The sequence below is a fragment of the Myripristis murdjan genome, chromosome 13, assembly GCF_902150065.1.
Source record: "Myripristis murdjan chromosome 13, fMyrMur1.1, whole genome shotgun sequence".
NCBI classification, from domain to species: domain Eukaryota; kingdom Metazoa; phylum Chordata; class Actinopteri; order Holocentriformes; family Holocentridae; genus Myripristis; species Myripristis murdjan.
In genome coordinates, this window is record NC_043992.1 from 40,856,932 (window position 1) to 40,873,146 (window position 16,215).

The 16,215-nt window shown below is 43.5% G+C and overlaps 1 protein-coding gene across 2 annotated transcripts in view; it reads left to right on the forward strand.

Annotated features, from left to right (window-relative positions):
• Nucleotides 1–15,944, forward strand: part of LOC115370084 (fibroblast growth factor 12-like) — a 76,668-nt gene extending 60,724 nt beyond the window's left edge. For both annotated transcript variants that reach the window (XM_030066915.1, XM_030066914.1), the window contains exons 3-5: nucleotides 528–631; nucleotides 13,944–14,142; nucleotides 15,697–15,944. In XM_030066915.1, the coding sequence (XP_029922775.1) occupies nucleotides 528–631; nucleotides 13,944–14,142; nucleotides 15,697–15,839 (446 nt within the window). In that variant the 3' untranslated portion in view covers nucleotides 15,840–15,944. The remainder of the gene's footprint in view (nucleotides 1–527; nucleotides 632–13,943; nucleotides 14,143–15,696) is intronic.
• The last annotated feature ends 271 nt before the right edge of the window (nucleotides 15,945–16,215 follow it).

Below are 16,215 nucleotides of genomic sequence, written 5' to 3' on the forward strand. Positions count from 1 at the left end.
ATATACAGTTTTTAAAAGACAGTGCCAGTGTCAGGCCCAGCAGGTCCAGCCCGCCTTCACACAGGACGGGAACACGAGGCCGCCGCTTGTGGATTTGGGATCTCTGGGAGCGCGACGGCTTCACTGACACTGTCCTTTAAGTTCCTGTGAGCCTCTGGAACGGGACGGCCTTCACAAGACATGTCCTGTCTTGAAATGTGAGCTTCAAAGGAGGGGGCAGCTGAAATGATACACAGATATATAGAGGACACACACACACACACACACAGATATCTGGAGGAAAATGCCATAGATTGTGACTTGAAATAATAATTGAGCGAAACGGCAGATGACCCGTTGATCTCATAAAGGGACGAGTGCTGCGAAGCCTCCGCTGCCGTCATGTGGAAATGAATTAAAGTTCTGGAGTTCAACCTGATGAACTGAGTCCCTGTGCTGCTGAGAGGCAGACGGTGACCTTTGACCTGTCAGTGCCTCTGTAGTAACTAACTGTCTGTCTGCCTGTCTGCCTGTCTGTCTGTCTGCAGCTCTGTTTAATCTGATCCCGGTCGGTCTGCGGGTTGTGGCGATCCAGGGAGTGAAGGCTGGACTGTACGTCGCCATGAACGGAGAGGGATTCCTCTACACATCAGTAAGAACATCTGTCTGTCTATCTGTCTGTCTGTCTGTCTGTCTGTCCGTCTTTTTTCAACTGTCCCAATGAAGGCGGCATCGGGCTGATTGGGCTTGGGACTTGAAATCAATCGCCATATCAATCAGTTTGTAATTAAGTTGTAATTCAACACAACAAATAAGAAAGTAAGAAAGACAAGACTTCCCTCCCTGCAGCACACCTCAGCTCACAGCTCACAGCTAGCAGGTCCAGTAACATTAGCACAGGCGTGACTGTTATCTTGTTAGCTAATGTTCACTACAATTAAGCATTATTACACGAGAGGGAACACTTCAGTGATGCACAAGCATCTCGTTCCTGGCCGCATCACTGTTGCGACAATAATAATGGTCAAGCAAGTGTAATAATGTGATAATACAACATTTACCAACAAAATAAAATGTATCATCAAAATGTATTCATACTGTGGGCATTTTGCTCTCAAAATATCAAAGTTTGTTGCTAGTATTCTTTCCGTTTCAGTGGAAATCCATGAGATCTGACGTTAACTAGTCCTTGTCAGCCAGCCAACTTGGGCTTATCATGTTTTCTAGACATTGTGATTTCCCAAAACTGAATAAATACCAAACTGCTTTGCTAGCTTGATCATGTTGTAACTAGATTATCCGCTGGAAAAAATATTTTTTTCATGGACTGATAGTTATACTTGAACAGAGTTATATAATCACCTTTTCAGGCTGTTATCAATTTACCTCTGAAATAAAGACGACAGTTTTCACGTGTTGATTTATTAAATGTTCATTTCAGTGTATAGATGCAAAAAAATTGACAAATTAATTAAATCAATGGCCTAGGAAAGTCACAAAGACTAAACAAATTAATAGCAATTAATAGGCTAATTAATAACTGACAACATTAACACATTAATGACAAGAACAAAGTTATAGCTGCACGTCTCTGTGGAAAGTCTTACAGGTACTGTCCGTGGTGCTGAATCTGCCATAGCAGGTACTGTCCGTGGTGCTGAATCTGCTGAGGCAGGTACTGTCTGTGCTGCTGACTTTGCCGAGGCATTTCATTCTTTTTAATATAGATATTAAAGCTCGATAAAATCCACGGAGGATCTTGTTTAGCTCTTCTTTCCTTACAGTTGAGAAATCAGCTGTTTGCCCGGTGTTTAGCTACGTATTTAGCAACGTTAGCTGGCAAGCTAACTTTAGCAAACACTTTAAAAACAAACACTGGTTTTGCTCGGACTTGGATTTGAATTCGGGTTGCTTGTACCAAAGTCCGTGTGTCCACCCCCCCGCCTGCCTCCTCGTGTGGACTCTGCCGCTCCCTGTAGAACACGTCATGTTACTGCCTCCTCATAAAACCCTGCAGTTCCTCGGTGACACAAAATGTGATGCTGACACGCCTCCTGTGGTGGAGCAGCGGGTCTGTTACACGCTTTCCCGTGATGCTGGGCCGCTCCATCATGTAGAGAAGTCTGCTGTCAGACCCTGTGATGCTGCAGTACAAAATGAAAACAAACACACACAAACAAAAACGCTGTCATTAACTAGTTCAGTTCTCCAGCACCTGACCCTCTATGCTTTGGCATAAAGTGATGGCACTAGTCATATAATATCCACTCCTTGTTTGATGGCTTTCTTTTAAGCAACTAAGAGTTTTTTAGTCTCTATAAAGTTATTTTAAATGCCTGTCAGCGGGTCGGAGTCACGGCATGCAGACCAGAAGAGTTTATGTTTACATTTTCCCAGGCTGCATGTGTCTGTGCTGAGACACACAGGGCTCACGTCTGACTCCCGGGCTCTGTGTTAATTATATATAAAACTTTATTTAATGTTAATGTAGTTAGTAAAGCTGTGGGTTATCCTCATGTTAACAGACTGACATGTATCGCTCCCCAGCCGCCAGATCCACTTTACAGCAGAGTTAGTATAGTTTTGTATTTTTCATTAGTTTTCATTTCTATTTAGCTTTCTGGGGTCCAGGCCTGAATGAACATTGAGCTGAATCTCCTGATATAGGCCACACCCATTTCCATCTTGGCACATAGACATAGGGCACATAGGGGCTTGGACTAGTTCATTTTATTTCCAGTCCAGTTGAGTCTCCAGAGTGGGTTCTCTGGTCCCAGCTCAGTCTCCAGAGTGGGTTCTCTGGTCCCAGTTGAGTTGTTCTTGTGTGAAAATGTTTAGTTGGAGTTGAGTTGATCTTGCTGTCAGTGTCAGTGGGAGTCAGTTGTTTTATTCTAATCTGGCCGTTGTTTGTCAGATTAGCTCTTCATTTTGTGAAGGCAGTGACTCCCAGTCATGTCCACGTCCCAGTCTCAAAAAACATCAGCACCAAAGCAAACTCACACACTCCTAGCTGTTCTTAGCTGGGATGGAAACACAAGTGTCTCTTCTCGCCCGTCAACGTCTTTCACTCACTTGTCACAACAAGGCCAGGTCAAGATCTTTACCACACAAGGCGGTGGTGCTCACGGGAAATGCTGTCTTCATTCCAGGGAAACACCAACGATTTTGTCCACAGGGGGCGTGTAAATACAGGTGTTTTCCAGCCCAGATTTGGATGTTTGAATCTGGAGGACTTGGATCAGGTTACACGAGCTGTAACGGGACCTCAGCACTGAGGTTTTAGAGCACAGTCAGAAAATACTACACTTGACACTCCTTACTTCCGAAATACCTCAAAGGTGAACATCAATGGCTTGGGCCAACTGAGGTTAGGAGCGTATATTACACCCATCAGCAAAGCACAGGATCTGACGACAGTCCCCTCCAGGATTTTGGTTCCCCCGACCACAAATGGTTGCACACCCGATGACGGCAGTCTTCATCACTTGAATCACAAGGTCTGCCTCAAGCTCCTCCACGTCCTTATAGAAGAATATAACAGTTATTCGAGTGTTGGAGAGAAAAGTAAATGCATGAGTCCATGAAGGTCCACCATGGGAAATGAACCAGTAACCCCAAGAAAGAAACACACAGCCTCAACTCCAACACACAAAAGAAACATGCCCTGCCTGAATGATGGCGATTTATCTGCCCTTCCACTTGATTTTGTTTTGGTCAGCGTCTTACTGCCTTACTGACTTTAACCTCCACGGATTGGTTACAGTTATGCCTTTTCCAGTAGTAGCAAATATGACAGCTTCCAGTGGGAAACAATTAGGCTACATAACCAAAGTATGTTTATGTAAATATGAGGAAAACTTGGTATGAAAGCATAGTCTGGTATAGGCCCCAGTCTGCACACACACACCATTTTACAACAGGCCACAAGAACACATGTGGACTGCAGGCTTTGGGGCCCAAACTGCATGGGATTAGCAGAAGGTGGGCGTGTCTGCAAAGGGGAGAGCCGTGGCTGCCCAGAGAACCCATTTTCATTCACACAGCTGGAGGTCAGAGGTCGAGGGACCCCACTGAAAATGCAGAAATATAGGTTTGTAGCAATATTTAGCCACCTTGCTGACAACCTAGCATGACATGTTTGGTATCAATGGACACCTCAGAGCATCTAGTTTCATATGATACCATTATCTTCACTCTAGCTTTCGAGCCAGTCACTGCCTCTGAAAGAAAATATGCCGGCCGAGTTGAAGAGGTTACTCTCCTCTTTCGTAGGCGGAGGATCGGTGACCACCGGCCACCCCGGGCAGAGCTAAAAGGGTCGGCATCACAAAGTTCATTCACCATTTGTGACACAACAGCCTCCTAAATTTCACAGTGGTGCCTCCTCAAGCGAGCCTGCAGAGGGTCTGCTGGGTGCATTCAAGATGCTCTCTAGTTTCAAGTGTTTTGCAGTCCCAGTGCGTTGTGCTGAATACAGCAAACTGTTGTCACATATCACAACACACTCGACAGAACAATGTATTTGCAGCGCAGTAACAATGAAGTGGTAGTGAAGTAGCAGCAGGTTTGTCATGCACACGTTTTATGTAGCTAAAGCCATCATGAACTCATAATCATAAACTTCTGTCTGAGTTGCACAATTTGTCACAATCAAATCAATCACCTACTATTAAGCAGGTCAAGGTGTGTTTGGCATTATGTGACAAATTAAATGATTTGCAATAAAAAATAATGTTTAATTTGAAAATACAAGCCACAGTGGAAACCTGCCATGATGCGGTTAAATGTGTGGCTGTTTGATCTTCTCCATTATGCTCTCCGGTAGACTATAGGCTCGTCTCCCGATTCAATACTGTCATGATGACTGGGATGTACAGTACAGGCCAAAAGTTTGGACACACCTTCTCATTCAGTGCGTTTTCTTTATTTTCATAACTATTTACATTGTAGATTCTCACTGAAGGAATCAAAACTATGAATGAACACATGTGGAGTTATGTACTTAACAAAAAATGGTGAAATAACTGAAAACATGTTTTATATTCTAGTTTCTTCAAAATAGCCACCCTTTGCTCTGATTACTGCTTTGCACACTCTTGGCATTCTCTCGATGAGCTTCAAGAGGTAGTCACCTGAAATGATTTTCACTTCACAGGTGTGCCTTTTCAGGGTTAATTAGTGGAATTTCTTGCTTTATCAATGGGGTTGGGACCATCAGTTGTGTTGTGCAGAGGTCAGGTTACTACACAGCCGACAGCCCTATTGGACAACTGTTAAAATTCATATTATGGCAAGAACCAATCAGCTAACTAAAGAAAAACGAGTGGCCATCATTACTTTAAGAAATGAAGGTCAGTCAGTCCGGAAAATTGCAAACACTTTCAATGTGTCCGCAAGTGGAGTCGCAAAAACCGTCAAGCACTACAACGAAACTGGCACACATGAGGACCGACCCAGGAAAGGAAGACCAAGAGTCACCTCTGCTTCTGAGGACAAGTTCATCCGAGTCACCAGCCTCAGAAATCGCAAGTTAACAGCAGCTCAGATCAGAGACCAGATAAATGCCACACAGAGTTCTAGCAGCAGACCCATCTCTAGAACAACTGTTAAGAGGAGACTGCGCCAATCAGGCCTTCATGGTCAAATAGCTGCTAGAAAACCACTGCTAAGGAGAGGCAACAAGCAGAAGAGATTTGTTTGGGCCAAGAAACACAAGGAATGGACATTAGACCAGTGGAAATCTGTGCTTTGGTCTGATGAGTCCAAATTTGAGATCTTTGGTTCCAACCGCCGTGTCTTTGTGAGACGCAGAAAAGGTGAACGGATGGATTCCACATGCCTGGTTCCCACTGTGAAGCATGGAGGAGGAGGTGTGATGGTGTGGGGGTGTTTTGCTGGTGACACTGTTGGGGATTTATTCAAAATTGAAGGCACGCTGAACCAGCATGGCTACCACAGCATCCTGCAGCGACATGCCATCCCATCCGGTTTGCGTTTAGTTGGACCATCATTTATTTTTCAACAGGACAATGAGCCCAAACACACCTCCAGGCTGTGTAAGGGCTATTTGACCAAGAAGGAGAGTGATGGAGTGCTGCGGCAGATGACCTGGCCTCCACAGTCACCGGACCTTAACCCAATCCAGATGGTTTGGGGTGAGCTGGACCACAGAGTGAAGGCAAAGGGGCCAACAAGTGCTAAACACCTCTGGGAACTCCTTCAAGACTGTTGGAAAACCATTTCAGGTGACTACCTCTTGAAGCTCATCGAGAGAATGCCAAGAGTGTGCAAAGCAGTAATCAGAGCAAAGGGTGGCTATTTTGAAGAAACTAGAATATAAAACATGTTTTCAGTTATTTCACCTTTTTTTTGTTAAGTACATAACTCCACATGTGTTCATTCATAGTTTTGATGCCTTCAGTGAGAATCTACAATGTAAATAGTCATGAAAATAAAGAAAACGCATTGAATGAGAAGGTGTGTCCAAACTTTTGGCCTGTACTGTATATTGTGATTCTCAAGTATTTCAATTTGACATTACAATTTATTGTAATTTTTGTTCACTTTTTTTTCAAACACTGGACCATGGGAAACAGTTGCATGAACAATATGCATGAAGTATTTAAGTATTTAAGGCCTTAAGTATTGCAATTCTACAAGTACTGAGATTCAGTGTTATGATTTATTGTTGTTTTTGTTTTGTTTTTTAATTGCATGATTCAGAAATTAAAAAAATTGTTAAAGAAAACATAAGAAAAAGAAGCTTTACACTTAAGTGGATCAGTTTTTTCCCTGCACCATGAAATGCCCCCTGTTCACTGCAGGTCAGGGTTTAGAGCAGATTCACGAAAAGCTAACAGGCGCAGAGGGACGAGCTCACATGTTTACTGATATTCATACCATTCATACTACATTATCACCATCGAAAGCAAAAAAAAAAAAAAAACACATTGTTTCAGACCCCAAGAAACTAAAAACCAAAAAATCTAGATTCAAGAACTAAATTCAAGCTAAAGAATAGAGAAATTAAACAAATGTAATTAAGTTGCCAGGACTTAAATGACGTGTTCTTTTATGCTGAATCAAATATTTTAAGTTCAGCTCAGTCATGATATTATGTTGCAGCAATATTTAATTATTGTTGTGTCAGTGGAACTTAATCACATAACCATTATCAAAAAAAAAAAAAAAAAAAAAATCAATACATTTATTTAACTTCTGGCTGAAACTGTAAAGTTTCCTTCCAGTGCAGGGAAACGTCCTCATCCTCTAAGTTTGACGATCTGCTTGTCATTTTCTGCAGTTTTTTTTCCTCCTTGCGTTCACAGCGATCTCGTTTCATGATATTTTCTGTCACATCGTCACATTATCTGCCAGATAGTTTTGCCAGATAAAGTTGCTGCTATTTGAGGAAAAGTCAGGCTGCTGGGACTCGCCTGAAAACACAGCAGCCTGAACAGCAACCTGCCTTTCATTCAAGTTTCTTTAAAAATGAAAAAAAGAAAAAAAGAAAAAAGAAAAAATAATAATAATCATAATAATTTTCAAAATGCCTCCAAAGCACTTCTCAGAAATATAAAAATAAAATTACATCTTTAAGCATCAGTCAGTTCATGTTTCACAGCCACAGACAATCCTGGCTTGAAAAACACATCAGATTAGGTCGTAAGAAAAAAAAATAGATAATAATGATAGTAATTAGGAATTACTATAATATAATGGTTTATAATGATTATCATAAAAATAATAAGAAAATTGTTTTTTTTTTTTTTTTTTTTTGTCAGAAGAGGTTTCACTTTCCTCAGAAACTGTTTCTGCTGCAGCAGCAAAACAGACGTCTACCAGAGTAATAAAAAAAAAAAAAAAGTTAATAAGAGAAACAAGTATGTTCATTAATTTAGGATGTCTCAATATAAAACAGTAAAAAATAGAATAATGTCTCCCCTCTTGAAACTCCGCCCCTTTTTGTCATGTACTAAATAAATTCATGTTGTTCATAAATATAAAACATGGGGATGTAAAAATGCAGTAATTTGGTTTTGAATACAGCAGTTTTTCCAGACTTATCTTCTGACTCTCATGGTATTACCGCAACACAGGAAACTTTTTGACACAGTAAAACTGATGTGCAGTGTAATTTGACCGGGGGTGTAACGGTTTTGGACAGAACCGGAAAACCTTGGTTCAAAGGATTTCGGTTTAGAAACTCACTCCATCTTCCCGAACCTCTTCAGGTTCACTGTTCATATCAATGAGGACGGAAGTCGTGACATTATCAAAACACACGTAATTTGTCATCTGTGCTTTGTGAAACTTGCTGTGGAAGCGGCTGGCAACACTTCAAACGTGCAAGCGCATATTCAGAGACGTCAGCCCAACGCTGCACTTACTCAGCCCAGCGGAGTAAAAAGTAAACAACAACAGCAAACTCTTCAAATCGGATATGCGCCCCTTTTCACTCGTTGAAAACCCTGGATTCAGACAACAGTGATACGACGTGCCCAGTCGACCACGTTTCAGCCAAAATGTGTTGCCTAAACTTCATGACGACGTGAAGGCTAAACTACACGAGGACTGAAGCAGCGCAGAGTTCACTGCTTTAACTACGGACGGTTGGATGTCGCACGCAACGGAGAGCTTCATCACAATCACCGCACATTATATCACCGACAACTGGGTCATTAAAAATCCTGTTCTTCAGACACACAAGTGAACATCTGTCGAAAATACTACAGGCCACCGTATCAGAGTGGAAGAGGAGTGGTAAGAAAAGTGTTATAGTAATGCTCATGTTCTCTATTGCAAAGCAACATTTTGTTGATAAAATCCAGACATTTTTTCTGTTTTCAAGTTTTCAAAACGTTTCTTTAGTAGTTTCTGAAAACCGAGGTTTGAACCAAACCGTGGGTTAGGTGAACCGCTACACCCCTAAATTTGACGTAAAGCATCCTAAAGCAGCCGGACCGAGTCTCGGCTCAGGACAGAAACCAGCGGCTGGGAGGCTGATTTCTGCTTGGCTGAGTCCACTCAGCATCCATTATTCATGTCTGCTGCTGCCATCAAAGTTTAAAGTGCAATTCTTTAGTTGCTCTGCGTGGAGAATAAAGAGCGAGAGAGAGAGAGAGGAGTGGATGTTGACGTGCAGAGACGGTGACAGAGAGGCAGACAAATGGAGATTTATGGCTCCGTCTCGGCAAATCTTCCTTTTTTGGCAGCACTTCTTGCTTGGGAGTGGACATTTTCCAATGAGGACACAGGAAGTCAAGCCTAGGGTTCCTTGTTGTGGAGGAGAGAAGCATGCAGCTGCTCTTCAGGCAGAGCAGGGAATCCCACAATGCCTTGCAACACCAGCGAAAACGACGTTACCGGTGGACGGTGTCAGCGCCGGATCCGTCCAGCGAGACCAGCTGTCTACAGAGAGGGGCGAAAGTGAGATATCTCACTCAATAGTTCATCAACTCCGGAAAGGAAATTAGCTAAAAAAAAAAAAAAAATGTTATTAGAAAATTATCAAAAACCTGTCCAAAAAACTGTATGTATGTGAAAGCAGCTGAAACAGGATGCAGCCTCGCTCAGACGTGTCCTGGGGGATTTGGGCTCCAGACAGTTTGATGGTGAAAACATTAAATAAACACTGTGTCTCCAAAACTGCTCAGAGGATCGCTGTGATGTTTTGTGACAACACACCTGGATGACGCCTGGCGCCTCGGTGACCCTAAGTCAATGTCAATGTCAATGTCAATGTCAGCTTTATTTGTATAGCACATTTAAAACAGCCAGTGGCCTACCAAAGTGTTTTGCAGTAAAGAAGCAGAAGCAATAAAAGCAATAGCAAGCAATAAAAAAAAAAGACATGTAACATAGAAAAGACATAAAAACAAAATGAATATAGACCCAATAAAAGTAATTATACTCCGCCAAAAGCTAAAGTGAACAAGTGCGTCTTCAGTTGGGCTTTAAAAGTGGAGAGACTGTTTGCAGTACGCAAACTGAGAGGTAGTGCATTCCACAAAGTCCTTTGCTCTGGCGCCACCAGCAGGCCCAGCAGTCGTCTGCGTTCAACTTAACGTGAAACAAACTGCTGGTGTGTTCTTCCTCTGTGGCTGTGTGCTGCTCACTGTGCCGACGGTGGCCAACCAAGAGAACCAACCAAGACAGAAAAAACTGGTGACCAGCAAAGGAAACGCAGCTGCCGCGTGTCTGCAGACGATCAGTTAGAGTTCATGCGAAACTTTAGCACATTTTTCTGTGAAACTTTAGAAAACTTCTATTCAAGAATCAGCTGGTCCTCGGATGTGGAGCAGCAGGAACCAACTGTTGCTTTGAAAACAGAGGAGGAAGGTTAAAACTCTGTGTGTGCGGGTGTGTGTGTGTGTGTGTGTTCTGCTCTGATTGATTCCTTTCTCCACCTTGACCACCTGTTATATCCGGAGGGTGCATGCATGCACACACGCACACACACACACACTCACACACTCTCACACACACACCTGTTATGTCTAAGGGGAGGTGCTGTGCTAAAATGGTGTTGGAAAATGTTCCATTAAAGTCCAGTTTGGTCTCAAATCGTCCAGCTCAACGCTTTACTCCACAGCTGCTCTGCCTGCTCTAGTTCTACGTCCCCATGTCCAGACAAACACATCAGAAAAGAATTTTTTTAAAAAAGAGATTCCATTTCATATCCAGTTTAGTCAAAGCTGAGTCAAAGTGCTGCAGTGTCAGATCGTTGTAAATACATTTCACTGGATTCATGTCAGTAGGACTTCAGTCAGTTCAGAGGCAGATTATAGATGTGAGCTCACGGGATGTACAGTTTACAGTTTGTAGATATCAGAGCTTTCTACCAGGGTCTGGGTGAAAACCTGTCCCCAGAGCTGATTTTAAGTCTTTTAGTGCAAGTTCCAGTCCAGTCTCAAGTGGACAGTCACATCTTAAAGCTGCGTCCCGGTTCTTCTGCATGTTCCAGAACGTTCCTCTGCTCTCCTCCCAGAGCGAGCAGTGGGGTTTCAGAGCTGCCACATCACTCCTCCTCCCTTTCCTCCAGCTGCTGGTTTCCATTCATTCCACTACGATATGAACATGAACTTTCAGAGCCTTCACACTTTCTTCACTCCAGTTTTCCATCAGCCCAATAAAGTCCTCCACAGGAGTTTTCCTAAAAGCAGCAGCACTGTTGGCTTTTCAGGACTTTTTCACACTGAAACGCTCCCTCCTCCTCCTGCTCCAGGGAAAATAGTCCCAGGGGAAACGGTATTATTCTCCTGTCATATAATCCTACCTGTGCTGAACATGAATAAAATTCGGGCTATGAAAATGTTCTCATTAGTATTCGAGGTCTAATATCCCGGCAAAGAAAAATTGTCTGTAACAGCAGAAACTTTTGGTGCTTTTTTCCCGACAGCGATGATTAGGAACAGACAAATCACAGCCCTGTTGGTCTCGGGGTGTTTCGGGATGATGAAATTGAATACTGAATATAAAATTCTGTTTATGAACTCCCATTTATATTTTAATGAATATTTATTAGGCTAAATAATATTTTTTAAGGAACCTTCCATGGATGCTATTTTTTAACATATATTTAAGCATTATTAATAATGTGATTATACAACTAAAATAAAATGTATAATCAAAATGTATTCATACTGTGGGCATTTCACTCTCAAAATATCAAAGTTTTTTGCTAGTATTCTCTCCGTTTTAGCGGAAATACATGAGATCTGACGGTAACTAGTCCTTGTCAGTAGCCAGCTTGAGCTTGTCATGTTTTCTAGACATCGTGATTCCCCAAAACTGAATAAATGCCACACACAGCAACACAAAACTGCTCTGCTAGCTCAATCATGTTGTAACTAGAATATCCGCTGGAAAAAAAACATTTTTTTCATGGACTGATAGTTATACTTCTGCCGACTTCTCAGTCATTTTCAATCTAACAGTTGCCGTGACAACGACTCAGCAGCACAGCTGATCTTTATCTACAACCAACTTATATTAACAGTTATATTTAAATACAGGCTACTGCTTTCCAGTGTCGGCGCCACAACAAACATCTGTCTTTTCATAAACTCACCGACAGATGTTTTATTTCAGCTGGGGGTGTGTCACTCCAATTTAACGTCAGCTCCGATTAATGTGGCTAAGCAGCAAAAGTAAGGACAGTAAGCAGTCACATTAAGGCTGAACAGAGTTATAGAATCACCTTTTCAGTCTGTTATCAATTTACCTCTGAAATAAAGATGACAGTTTTCACAGATATTTTGATTCATTAAATGTTCATTTCAATGTACGGATGCAAAAAAAAAAAAAAGACAAATTAATTAAATCAGTGGCCTAGGAAACTCATAAAGCCTAAACAAATTAATAATGACTAACAGGCTAATTAATAACTGATAACATTAACACATTAATAACAAGAACAAAGTTACAGCCGCACATCTCCGTGGAAAATCTGACAGGTACTGTCCGTGGTGCTGAACCTGCCTCAGCAGGTACTGTCCGTGGTGCTGAATCTGCCTCAGCAGGTACTGTCCGTGGTGCTGACGCTGCCTCAGCAGGTACTGTCCTTGGTGCTGAATCTGCTGAGGCAGGTACTGTCCGTGGTGCTGAATCTGCTGAGGCAGGTACTGTCCGTGGTGCTGAATCTGCTGAGGCATTTCATTCTCTTTATTATAGAAATTAAAGCTCCATAAAATTCACGGAGGATCTTGTTCAGCTCTTCTTTCCTTACAGCTGAGAAATCAGCTGTTTTCCCGGTGTTTGTCAGGTAGTCTTGTAGACATTTGACGGCCCAAGACGTTGACCGGGCCGTACCGGCTTCATTTCCTGACCTCTCCAGCTGATCCAGCTCTTCACTCGTCACTCTCGTGTATCTCTCCTTTTTCTCTTCTGTCTTGTCTTCCTCCTTCAGCCATTCATCCAAACTTAGGTCGCCAAATAAATCAAAATTGACAACCAAATGGTCCATTATGCAGACTAACAAAGTTGACAGCGGCTTTTGATGCGGGTTTCAGTGAAACGTTTCGTGCTGCCATGGAAACCACACAGATTCTGGCAATAAAATACAGGCGGAGTAATATTTTCAGTGATGAGGTATTTTTCATTTGAGCACGGCTAGCCGTGCTGTCATGCTCATTTGAGCACATTCTAAACGTCTGATTGACCAGTCAGATTGCTCGGTCGGATCTACGTGTTGTATAATTTTTTTAAATCTCATGTACCCCCTGGAGTTCCTCCACGTACCCCCATTTCTGAAACTGTGCTCTAGTATTCATGCAGTAATTAAATCGCATTGAGGGAAAACAATGAAAGCACCGTGAATTTAGGGCGTAATCTTTCATAATAATTTACACTTAAACTTGTGATAATGTATTTTAACTGCACAAGGCCTGTGAATTAAAAAAAAAAGTACCGTTTATTATAAATAGACATTGTAACGCTATGCTTATTAGCTTTATTAACGGCAGTTTGTGTCGTTGAGCTCGTCTGATGTAAGTCAGTAAACAGATTTATTGAAATACAAGAAATTGCTTCGGTGCAAATGGACTTACGATTCACCAGTGTGTGTGCTGTGTGTGTGTGTGTGTGTGTGTGTGTGTGTGTGTGTGTCTCAGCTCAGTGTGTGGCCACTGGGTCCGACTGAGCTAGCCAGGCTAACGAACCCAAACCCAGAGCTCTTCCTCTTTGGCAGCTCTGTGCTGACTGCAGTATAGCGCCACAGTGGATTGTGCCGGTATTGCAGTCAGATTAGAAACCTCTGCAGAAAAGTGGCTATCACTACGAGTTTAAAAAAAAAAAAAAAAAATGTTAGTTTAGTTGTGCCAGGACCGAAAGGGGGCACAAAATTTGAGAAAGAAAGTTGTGTAAATGCGCCGGTCCCTCATGCTGATTTTCATCAACACATTCTGTTTTTCCTATGTGTGTGTGTATGTGTGTGTGTGTGTGTGTGTGTGCGCGTGCACCAGGATATCTTCACAGCAGAGTGTAAGTTTAAGGAGTCGGTGTTCGAGAACTACTACGTCATCTACTCGTCCACGCTGTACCGGCAGCACGAGTCGGGCCGCGCCTGGTTCCTCGGCCTCAACAAGGACGGAGTCATCATGAAGGGAAACCGGGTGAAGAAAACCAAACCCAGCGCACACTTTGTCCCCAGACCCATCGAGGGTGAGACACACACACACACACACACACACACACACACACACACACACACACTCTAACACACTCACACACTCACACACTTCCTACAACATTACAATACCATAAATTCTTCCAGTGATCTAAAACTTCGGCCGGGAAACGTCCAGTTTTGGTGTCGGTCCCTCCCAGCTGCAGTCTCCATAGACCAGAATGCAACACTGCAGCCGCTATAGACCAGAATGCAACACTGAAGCCTCCATAGACCAGAATGCAACACTGCAGCATCCATAGACCAGAATGCAATCCAGTGAATGTGACTGGGAGGCTCTCAGTGATTCTTTAGGGCAGTGGTTCCCAGCCCAGTCACCCAGTCCCCATGCCCTGTCCCGTCCTGTCCTGTCCTGCAGGTTTTTGTTTCATTGACTGGTCTGATTAGTTGAAACAGATCTACCTGAACAGGGCATGCAGGAAGGTGCATGGGCCCTAACTGGGTCAGATGTGCAGGAGTAGAGCTGGGGCAGAAACCTGCAGGACAGGACGGGGCTGGGCAGGACAGGACGGGGCTGGGCAGGACAGGACATGATGGGACAGGATGGGACAGGACAGGACGGGACAGGACAGGACAGGGCAGGATGTGACGTAATGGGACGGGACAGGACAGGACGGGACGGGACGGGGTGGGGCAGGACAGGACGGGGCAGAACAAGATGGGACGGGACAAGACAGGACGGGATGGGTTTGAGTTTTGGGGTTGGGGACCAGTGCTTTAAGGAGGCAGGCAGTCCAGCTGTGATGCGCCTCAAACTGCCTGCAGCAGGAGGAGAGTAACCGTGGAAACGCAGGAGGTGGGATTGCAGCCGCTCCGACACGACGGCGTCCCGCTGAGGCGCGTCTGGACGTGAACCGGCTGAAGTTTAGCAGCGGTCGTCCTGCAGGAAGTGCGACTCGCTGACTTCCTCTGAGTTTGAGGACAAAGTGAAGCTCTAATATCACAGATGGAGGTTTAACTGGAAACACGAAGCCGGCGCTCAGGCTCTGCTTTCATCTCCTCTCATCTGTTCCTCTCTCTCTCTCCCCCTCTCTCTCTCTCTCTCTCTCTCTCTCTCTCCATACCCTATCACTTCCTGTCTTCTCCTCTAAATTTATTCACAAATATCCCTCCACTATCGCATTCCCCCTTCTTCTCTTCTTTCTTCCTCTCTTCCTTCTCCTCTTTTCATCTTCTTCTCTTCACCCCCGCACTCTCTTCCTTTCTGCATCCCTCCATCCCTGCCTCTGTCTCCTTGACTCCTTCCCCTTCCTGTTAAACCTGAGTGCTGCCTTGGATCACAAGTGGATCACAAATTCCTCCTTGGCAGATTCAGATCATATCATGGACATGTCTAAGAAATCTGATAATGAAAATGAAACAGAAAAGATTCAAAGAAAGAAAGATAAAGAATTATTCCATAAATAAATAGACAAATAGGGAAAATGTCCAGAAAACCCGTATTATTACAATTATGATACGTAATTTCTTGTGAGGGCGTGTGGGCGGGGCTTGCAGGGTTAACAGCGTGTGCCTCTCTCTCTCCTCAGTGTGTATGTACAAGGAGCCGTCGCTGCATGAGATCGAGGAGAAGACGAGGAAAGACTCAGGGAGCCTGATGCTGAACGGAGGGGAGAAGGTGGGAGACGAGGAGGAGCAGCAGGAGGACTGTACAGAGCAGGACGGCTCGTAGCTGCAGCGCCCCCTGCTGCCCATAACAGCCACAACAACAACAACAACAACAGCCACAACAACCACAACAACAACCGTGACGACGACAACGATGTCAGCGACAACAGCGACGACGAAGACGACAAAAAAAAAACAAAGAAAAAAAGAAGTTAACACAAATGAAAAAAAAAATCTTGCCTGTGATGAAATATTTTAGAGAAAATAAAAAATAATAAGGTGTGGGTGGGGGTTGGGGATTTGAAAAAGCAAATCAGGATGTTGGTGATGAATTTACATTTTATGCAAAAAGCGCTGCTGAGTGGCGCCGGGAGGCTAGCACATCCGCTCTTCGTCATCACTATCGTAAACCATCATCATCATCTTCGCCGACGACGGCG